The 10,139-nt window shown below is 38.0% G+C and overlaps 1 protein-coding gene across 1 annotated transcript; it reads left to right on the top strand.

The window, feature by feature from the left end:
- The first annotated feature begins 2,569 nt into the window (after positions 1-2,569).
- On the top strand, positions 2,570-9,551 carry LOC123674996 (aminomethyltransferase, mitochondrial). The gene is made up of 4 exons (XM_045610209.1): positions 2,570-2,967; positions 3,057-3,265; positions 4,576-4,901; positions 9,101-9,551. The coding sequence occupies exons 1-4, from the start codon at positions 2,724-2,726 to the stop codon at positions 9,531-9,533; spliced, it is 1,212 nt and encodes a 403-aa protein (XP_045466165.1). The 5' UTR covers positions 2,570-2,723; the 3' UTR covers positions 9,534-9,551.
- Positions 9,552-10,139: the final 588 nt, after the last annotated feature.

Raw genomic sequence — 10,139 nt, 5'->3', positions numbered from 1 at the left:
TTTCGTTCATATTTGACAAATGTTGTCACAATAATCGCAAAAATACAGGTTTCTTTAGGGTAGATAAGAATGAAAAGACTTCTCTCTTCTGAGATGCTTCTCAAGATGTAGGTTGATTTCAAGTTTTTTCTTATAATTATAATATACGAGTGGGCTATTGAAAACGAGATAACATGCGGAATGAATTCATTTAGAAAAAATGCTCAGACACATCGATTTTTTATTTGAGGGGAACAACTATTGAGATAAAATTCACATCCATATCATTTCAGCCCAACTTTATTTTTTTGAATGATGTGATTTCATTTTTAGGCGTCTTTCCTCTGGGGCCGAATATGTTTGTTGTAGCCCGATCCAATTGTACGAGTAATTATATATTTTTTTATAATTACCTAGGATTGGTACAAACCTATTATTGTGCCTTCATAAAACATATTTTCTCAATATTTCAAGAATATAATCACATTTAATGGCCTACATAGGCCATATCATTATTTACTTATGAAAGTGCCATCAAAGTTGTATCGTCTAAAATATCTTCGAAACAGTTAAAAACAAATGGACAAAAAATTATTTCTGATTCTGTTCGAAGTGTAATGAAAATGAGAAGAAAGATATGTATTTTCTGTGAAACCTAAGTTCATAATTGTGATAGTGTTGAATTTAGAAAATTGATTGATTAATATAAGGTGTGTGAATAAGTCTTTCCCGTTTTTTTTCAAATTTTGAGCCTTTATTGTGAAAAAATGGTTACAAATGAATTATTGAAAGTATTGGCCATCGCTAGCTACAACTTTTCCCCATCTTTCTGGCAACATACGAATCCCGTTGCGAAAAAATTCGACCGGTTTGGCCTCTATCCAGTCATCCACCCATTTTTTGGCTTCCTCGTAGGAATGGAAGTGCTGGTCAGCCAGGCCATGCGTCATCGATCTGAAGAGATGGTAATCAGACGGAGCAATGTCTGGACTATACGGCGGGTGGGGTAGGACTTCCCATTTGAGCGTTTCTAAGTATGTTTTCACCGGCTGTGCAACATGTGGGCGAGCATTGTCATGTTGCAAAATAACTTTGTCGTGCCTGTCGGAGTATTGTGGCCGTTTTTCTCGCAGTGCGCGGCTCAAACGCATCAATGTCGTCGATAGACCTCGCCTGTGATCCTTTCATTCGGTTTCAGAAGCTCATAGTAAACCACACCTAGCTGGTCCCACCATATACAGAGCATGAGCTTGGCGCCATGAATATTTGGCTTGGCCGTCGATGATGATGCATGGCCGGGTAGTCCCCATGATTTTCTTCGCTTCGGATTATCGTAACGGATGCAGAAAACCCTTTCTTTTATGTCGCTGAAGCAGCTGTTCGCAAGTGAAAAAACGCCGTTCGACGTCTCTCAGCTTCAGTTCGTACGGCACCCAATTTCCTTGCTTTTGGATCATTCCCATGGCTTTCAAACGCTTGGAAATGGTTGTTCGGTCAACTCCCAATGCTTCAGCAAGTTCTTCTTGCGTTTGACACGAATCTTCATCAAGCAAAGTCGCCAATTCTTGATCTTCAAAGATTTTCGGCCGCCCGGAACGCTCCTTGTCTTCCACGTCGAAATCGCCACTTTTGAAGCGTCGAAACCATCCGCGAACACTTGAATCATCGACACAACCTTCTCCATAAGCTTCCTGAAGCAACCGATGCGCCTCGGCAGCAGATTTCTTCAAATTGAACCAATAAAGTGAAACTTCCCGCAAATGACGTCGACTCGGCTCAAATTTCGACATTTTCACGATTTCAAAAATTTATGATGCGAAAAAATTTCAACTAATGTGTTAGTGTGGAATTGTTGACAGACGAATAAGCTTTGATTATGACATATGTAACCATTAAATACTCGCACAGTATTGGTGGCACCATCTCTTACAAAAAACGGGAAAGACTCATTCACACACCTGATAAATTATTTAGTTCACTCATTTTCAGTACCTAATGTTAGTTGTATTTATTTATTTGAACGATACAAGCCATATCAGGTACCCAATATGGCCTAATTGACTTTTTTTCATTTTATGTTTTTCTTTCGCTTTCTTTTACATCGAGTCACCTAAAATTTGTATTTTCACCCTCCAAAAACTTACCATTTTACAACAACACATCGGTTAATATGTATTAAACCTTACAATAATTAAAAAAATATCAAAACTTACGTAGCTTACATATTGTGTACATGTACCTCATTTAAAGTCTTCCTTCAAAGGAATAAACTATTTTCACCTTAATTGTTGATATAAGTTATAAACAGTTATTTTTTAGTGTCTAGTTTATAAAAGTCAACCATTATCATCGTAACCACAGAATAAATTAGTAAGAGTTTGATTAACTCCATAGCATTATTGAAGGAAAGGTAAGTACCTACTGTATCAAATCATTCCGTCTTTTATCTCGTCTATTTCGTTTTCAAAAGCCCACCTTGTATGAAACTTCAATCCTGACATCCTGTATAATAAAATAGTATATCCGTAAACTTCTTTTTTGTCCTCAGTTAATTTTTTCAAAATGAAAACTTGAAGATCACAAAAATTTGTTATCGAAAGTAACAATCCCGTGTATCTCACTTTAATCATATCAGAAGTGACCTCTGCCAACTATGGAGAGAATTCAACTTATTTCATAATCAACAGAGCCAAATACGATCGTTGTTATGTCAAGAAATTTTCCCTATCATAAACCTATAAACGATGTTTTCAAGAAGACCCATATCGACCTTCTTATTAAAACGTTGTTTTTCCAGCAAACAGAGTGCTGGTGAGAAAACAGCTTTGTATGATTTCCACGTTGAAAATGGCGGAAAAATGGTCAACTTTGGGGGTTTTCTCCTGCCCGTCCAGTACAATGATTTGGGAATTGCTGCCTCACATATTCACACTAGGAACAATGCGTCTATATTCGACGTTTCGCACATGTTGCAAACCGAAATAAAAGGTGAGAAAGCATAGACGTAGACAAGGATTGGTTACGGGGGGAAAAATGAAGAGTGTGATCCACTTATTTCATCGTCACTTTGTTTACAGGCAAGGGGTGTTTAGATTACTTCGAATCTATATGTACTACAGACTTGAAAAATTTGTTGGAAAATTCATCGGTCTTGACGGTTTTCACAAATGAAAGTGGGGGCATTTTGGATGATCTTATTGTGACGAAAATTAATGATGAACATTTGTACGTTGTATCGAACGCTGCCATGAAGCATCAAGATCAAAAAATCATGTTCGACGCTATGGTAAGTAAAAACCAAATCATGTTCTTTAATTTTCTTTTTGTGGTTTGAAGGAACTAAGTTATTGTAATCTCTGATTTTTATGACTTCACTTTGTCGATGTATTTATGTTCGATATGCATTTTCATTCAAGTTATATAGCAAGTATTTTGAATCTCGGGAAATTGGTTTTATTACTCAACAACTTGAACATGTTAAAAGACCATCTAATCCTAAAACTATCTTAAGTTCTCTGTCATTTCAATGCCTCTCGAAAATCTATGAATTTAGTGTTGAAGTTCAAATTACAGGGTTGGGACCATTGAAATCAGGCTTTGTTCAATTAGTAGAATCACAATCACTGACAGAACGAGCTCTTGAATGAATAATATTCCGATTTTCATAAAGATGTCTTGTGTTAAACATTATTTATAAGTTGTGGTATCCCTGATATCTGTCTAATAAATAAGCATATACTTGACTTAAATCTTATGTATCGCTCCTGAAATAAAATTGATTGTCTCATTCAATTGTATGAAAATCATTTCGCGGATGTTCTTGTCTTGTTTCGTATTTCAATTTCCTATTATTGTCTAAGTGGAGCGTATGAACCTGAATGTAGATAGGTACCTTCTTATTTTTGTTTACTTGTCTGTAGCTTTGATGAAGCCTAAATATGAAGAAAAACGGTGGCTTATTGGTCACCTGATCTCGATGGCCATAACCCTGTAATTTGAATTGCAACATATTAACTCAGGGCCACCACCAGACATTTTAGCGCACCGGCAAAATAAAATTTAGCCACCTGCTTTGCCTTATTTATACGAATTTTCTTTAAAGGTGCCCCTGTTATTCCTCTCAGGCATCTTTTCAATTTCATATGAAATCGTATTTTTCAATCAAAAATCACCTTGTCAAATTTATCATCGACGTTTTGTCGATTTCATCAAAGAACATCCTGCATTTTTAAAAGTACTAAGCTCTATTTATAAGACTATAGTAAAGATACAACGTTCTTAAAGGTGCAAAAAGGCTTGTTTTATTAACTGACTTTGCAATACTACAATTTGTCGCCCCGGCAAAATGTCCGGTATGCCGCTCCTGGCGGCGGAACTGTGTTTACTAAAGGACTTGAAAACACTCCAAACTCTAATTCTTTCAACTTATTTCATAAAATATCGCGAAACCGAGTAGACTGACTCAAAATCGATACCAAAAAAATTTAGATATCGTATTATAGAGAATATGAGTTAATGCTATGAATCGGACAGACACACAAATAAAAAATAGTACATGTTATTATACAAAGTAACTTTTTCATTTCAATTTTCAAGAAAAACTATAACAAGAGATCGAATACAGAAATAAACCTCAAATTTTACGAACCAAAAGAGCGAGGTCTAATAGCTCTACAAGGACCGAAAGCGGCAAGTGCACTCGAAAAACTGACAGATATTGACGTATCCAAACTTTTCTTCATGACGTCATCTATCGGACAAGTGGGAAATACGAGAGGTTGTAGAATTACCAGGTGTGGATATACTGGAGAGGATGGCTTCGAAATAAGCATACCTGCTGAGAAACAAGTAGAGGTAACAAGAACTTTATTGGAACAAGAAGACGTTAAGTTAGCAGGTCTTGGAGCAAGGGACTCCCTAAGGTAAGATGTTATATTAAACCATAAGACCTGAACCAAATGTTCAAACGAATTAATTTTCCTTTAAGGTTGATTCACATCGAATACAGAACTGTAGAATCGATAATATTTATAGATAATAGGGGAACACGGGGTGTACCTAATGAGAATATTAGAATTTTTATGATGCAAACGTGTTCGATATTGAAATCAGAATACGCTGTATCTAATCGAGAAGCTACAGAAAAAAAGACCTAAAATAAAACACATATAAGAATGAAATACTGTCATTCTGCCTGTTTTGCCTCTGGTCTGGGCAAAACAGGCAGAATGTACTTGCAGACACATACATGAAGACATTCTTCTTCCTCATCAGCAAATGAGCAGTGAACCTATCCTTGCTACACCTTATATATGCGATTTTAATGTCCATAATTCAAATTGGCTAGCTCACTCTAACAAAACTGACGAAGCTGGAAGACAAGCCGAAGCATTCGCAATCAGCTGCAATTTAACGCAGCTTGTAGATTGTCCTACAAGAGTTCCCACTGATCCTATGGATTTCAGAAATACGCTTGACTTGTACCTGACTTCAGAACCCGACAGCTATGTTATCAATTCAAACGGCCCTTTCGGTAACTCAGACCACGTTCTAATATCCGTCTCATGTCCTTTGACTGCCGAAAAACTCGTGCAGCCGAAAAATCGTCGCCTAGTTTGGCAACAAGGCCAAGTGGGATGAATTGAGAGAGTTTTACGCGGAATATCCATGGCACGCCACCTGCTTCAATATTGAAGATGTCAGCCAGTGTGCAGAGGCTGTCACTGAGGTTATTCTTTTGGGTATGTAACTTTACATCCCACACAACACCAAGAAACCTCCATCTGCAAAGCCATGGTTTAACAAAGATTGTAAGCGAGCCTGCGTCAATAAAAATAAAGAATTCCGCGAATGGTGCTCAAACCCGACAGACGAGAAGAGGGCAGCGTATATACTTGATAGGAACAACTGCAATCTAACTATTCAAGCCGCAAAACAAGTATTTAACAACACAGTAACAAAAAAGCTTCTAGATTGCCCAAGTGGTTCGCGCCCCTTTTGGTCACTCGCTGAGGTGATTAGCAATAATTTTTGCCATTCGACTTTTCCACCACTTCTTAAAGACGACGGTGCTCTGGCAACTAGCTCCAAAGAAAAGGCTGACCTTTTTGCAGCTATATTTGCCAAAAATTCTACTCTAGAAGCAGGCCACAAAGAACCCCCCAATATTCCCAAGGTTCAGGCTTCGATGCCAGAAGTTAAATTCCGTACAAGGGGCATCTGCCGAATCCTGAAACAGCTGAACAGCAGAAAGTCAACAGGACCCGATGGAATACCAGCTATTGTTCTGAAAAAGTGCGCACCCGAGCTCGCACCTCTGTTGTGTCGGCTGTTTAAGCTGTCCTACGAGCAGAAAACTTTCCCAAACATCTGGAAGGTTGCTAGAGTTCAGCCAATACCAAAAAAGGGGAAAAAGTGCATGCCTCGAAATTATCGTCCGATATCTCTACTACCCATTTTGTCCAAAGTAATGGAGACTGCTATTAATTTGCAGATAGTAAAACACCTAGAGGAAAACAATCTCATTAGCGACAATCAATACGGTTTTCGGCGCTGTCGTTCAACGGGTGACTTGCTCACCTATGTCACCCATCTTTGGACCAACGCTATAGCAAAGCATGGGGAATCAATTGCAGTTGCCCTATATCCAAGGCCTTCGATCGTGTATGGCACAGAGCATTACTATCTAAGCTTCCATCTTACGGTCTCCCGGAAGGACTTTGCAGCTGGCTCGGAAGTTTCCTCCACGAGAGACAACTTTGTGTTGTGGTCGATGGTACGGAGTCTGCACTTCATTCCGTCAACGCCGGTGTACCTCAGGGCTCAATCTTGTCCCCGACTCTGTTCCTAATGCATATTAATGACCTTTTAAATTCAACCAAGAATCAGATTTTAAGCTTTGCAGATGACAGCACTCTTATAGCGTCCACGACAAACAAGAAGCCTGTATCAGCATCAACATCCAGTTCCCAAAGAATAGCTCAAGCTGTGACAATCAACAAAGATCTAGAAGTTATTCTACAATGGGGTTCTGACAATCAGGTTGAATTCAATGCCTTTAAGACCCAGGCTACTCTGCTCACAAGAAAAACATCGACAGTTGCACCCCAACTAATAATGGACAATAAAACAATAAAACCAACCAATGGACTTAAGCTTCTAGGGGTCAATATCAGTTCAAATGCAACCTGGCATGAGCACGTCTGCTCAGTTGCCAAGTCAGCTGCACAGAAGCATAGCTATCTATTTCGTGCGAGGAAATTGTTCACTCCAAAGCAGCTTTTATTACTTTATAAGGCTCAAGTGCGTCCAGCTATGGAATATTGCTCTCATGCTTGGGATTCAGCTCCTAAGCACTCGTTACTCCTACTTGATTCCATTCAAAAAAGAGCAGTGCGCCTAACAGACGATCCAACGTTAACTGCCAACCTTCATAGTCTCGATCACCGTAGGAAGGTTGGAGACTTATGCCTTTTTCACAGATACTACCACGGCAGGTGTTCTGCTGCCATTGCCTCCATGATTCCTCCAGGGGCTCAATTTGATCGACGAACAAGGCTAGCCGATAATAGTCACCAGTTTGTCGTGCATCTTTCTACAGCTAGGACATCGGTGTATCAGAAGGCTTTTCTTTACCGAACTGCAAGGCTATGGAATACCCTACCTCAAGATGTATTCCCCCTTGGTTACAACTTACAGCCGTTTAAGACACGCACAAACCGATTTCTTCTAAATTCATCTCGGGGCGCTTGAAAGGGCGTTATAAGCTCAGTCTTTTCCCGAGAGATGCGTATTAAAAAAAAAAAAATGATAATCAATATAAATAGCCGCAGTACAGGAATTCTGCATCTGAGCCATCATTATCTTTGTCAGCTGCCTTTTCATTTTGTTCAATCATCTTTTTCTGTTTCGTTTTTCAGTTTTGACAGAGAAATCGGAATCATTGTCAAACACATTCCTTTCAGATTTCTCCGACTGATTCTTTTTATGGTTTAATGATTTCACTAGTTCATTTTTAATGGGTGATTCTGACAGAATTGTAGTTTTGCCACGGTCTCGTAACTCTTTTTGTATCCTTGTTTACTTTTGGAATTGGTAAAATATCTCTTGGATGAAGATCAATGGCAGTTAAGCTGATCTTATCAGGTGTATTAATCCTTATAGGTAACATCAATGTTCGAAGGACAAGGTTGAGAAGAGTTTTCTGGCGCTGTAGGTTGCTCGTTATCCCTATTTGAAATATTGTGGGTATAAAAATTTGATGTATCATATAATCATATAATTTTTTGGGGTTTACTTCTCAAAGATAACCATGAAATTCGGATTTTATTGCCACCAGATAGTACCTAGTTCAGTAGTTGATACAAATAATTATTATTATTTCATTGTATCAAGTATCATAGTTGAACACGTGCAATAGAAATATCTGAATTTTTATATTTAATTTTTTATACAATCGTACATTATACTTTAACAATAGGTTTATCATTAAGAAAGTTTTTAATTATTCGTTCTGGAAGGACAATTGTAAAGACCACACCAAATGTACACAATATCCAATAGTCTTTTCGAATTGAACCATATTTTTTAAAAGAAAACAAACTTGAATACATAAACACGAGTCTATTCATGAAGAATTGCCAAACAAACATTCCTCATTTTATTCTAATCTGCTCAAGGATATGATGATCTTTTCAGATTGCATATAATTTTTATCTTAGGAATTTATTGGTTTCTGACATACGCAATGTTTTGAGATTATTGGCATCATAATTTGCTATTATAGGACAAGTCATCATATGCCAATACAATTTCTTACCTGTCCACAGTCAGCATGAGAATATATCTGTTTATAATATAATTACTTACCTTCCAATTAAGTTAATCTAGAGGGCGAACTCAGAGCAGTCATGAATTTATTCACATCAATAGAAAGAAAAAAATACATTTTCTCGTTCTCTAGCAAACATGTTTTCGAAAATCTTTATTTTCTCCGTAAACACGTAAATTTGTGCAATAGAAAATGTGATTTCAGCAAAGTAAACTGCCGAGTTAAGCAACAAATAAATCAAGGAATGAAAGTTAATTGTTCTGTTCTCAACATAAATCCAATATTTTCCAGATTGGAAGCTGGACTTTGCCTTTACGGAAGCGATATCGACCAAAACTCAACTCCTGTAGAAGCAGCCCTCACTTGGCTAGTTCCTAAATCGAGAAGACAAGCAGCCAACTTTCCAGGTGCTCAGAAAATTCTAGACCAAATCAAGGAAGGCTCTGTCAGGAAACGAACAGGCATAGTATCCAGCTCCGGTCCACCAGCACGCCATGGTACCAAGATACTAGATGAGGACCACAAAGAAATTGGCGAGGTCACTTCTGGATGTCCAGCGCCAAGCTTAGGAAAGAACGTCTCTATGGGTTACTTACCTACGGAGAAGAGCAAATCTGGTACAAAGGTCGTGTTGAAAATTAGGGATAAATTTTACGAGGGGTTGGTTTCCAAAATGCCTTTCGTACCGAGTCGTTATTATGTCAAACCTAGAGGAGATAAATAAACAGATATAATTATTTCAGCAGCGTGTACTTACTTCCTACTTTTCCTTTTTGCCATGTTTCGCATTTATGTGACATTATCGTATTGACATCATGTTGGTGCGTCAATACTACTTGTGCTCAGGATGCTTGAAGCTCATAATTGTGATAACTTCTAGACATAATAAAGTTTACATTACTTTCTGTAGTAAACTTGTCAAATATACCTTAACGGGGATTTATTAAGCTTCAGGTTCATCTTGTCAGATTTATAGCCAGACAGGCTTCAGTTACTCGAGGAACTTTGAATAGAAATAATCCGAGGAGGAACACGAACAATCCTCAGGGTGACATAAAAAAAAAAAATTCCACTTCTCTTTTATGTAGTGAAACCGGAATGTATCATCACATATTATTGTCTTGAGCTGGTCATATATTATAGCTTGTCGAGCTACTTATCCTCACGTGTACACTACTCGCGACTCCCGTAGTACTGTGACTACTGTGAAATTGGGCTCTAGTGCGAGTAGTCAAGACTCACAATAGACCCCAATCTTCGTTCAGGTTTGATACTCGGAGAAATAGACTCATAAAAGAAGTATACTTCTATAATAAACGTGAATAGCAAT

Source organism: Harmonia axyridis, chromosome 3 (assembly GCF_914767665.1).
Source record: "Harmonia axyridis chromosome 3, icHarAxyr1.1, whole genome shotgun sequence".
NCBI classification, from domain to species: domain Eukaryota; kingdom Metazoa; phylum Arthropoda; class Insecta; order Coleoptera; family Coccinellidae; genus Harmonia; species Harmonia axyridis.
The sequence above is the reverse complement of the archived record's forward strand: the minus strand, read 5'-3'. Positions and strand labels throughout refer to the sequence as shown.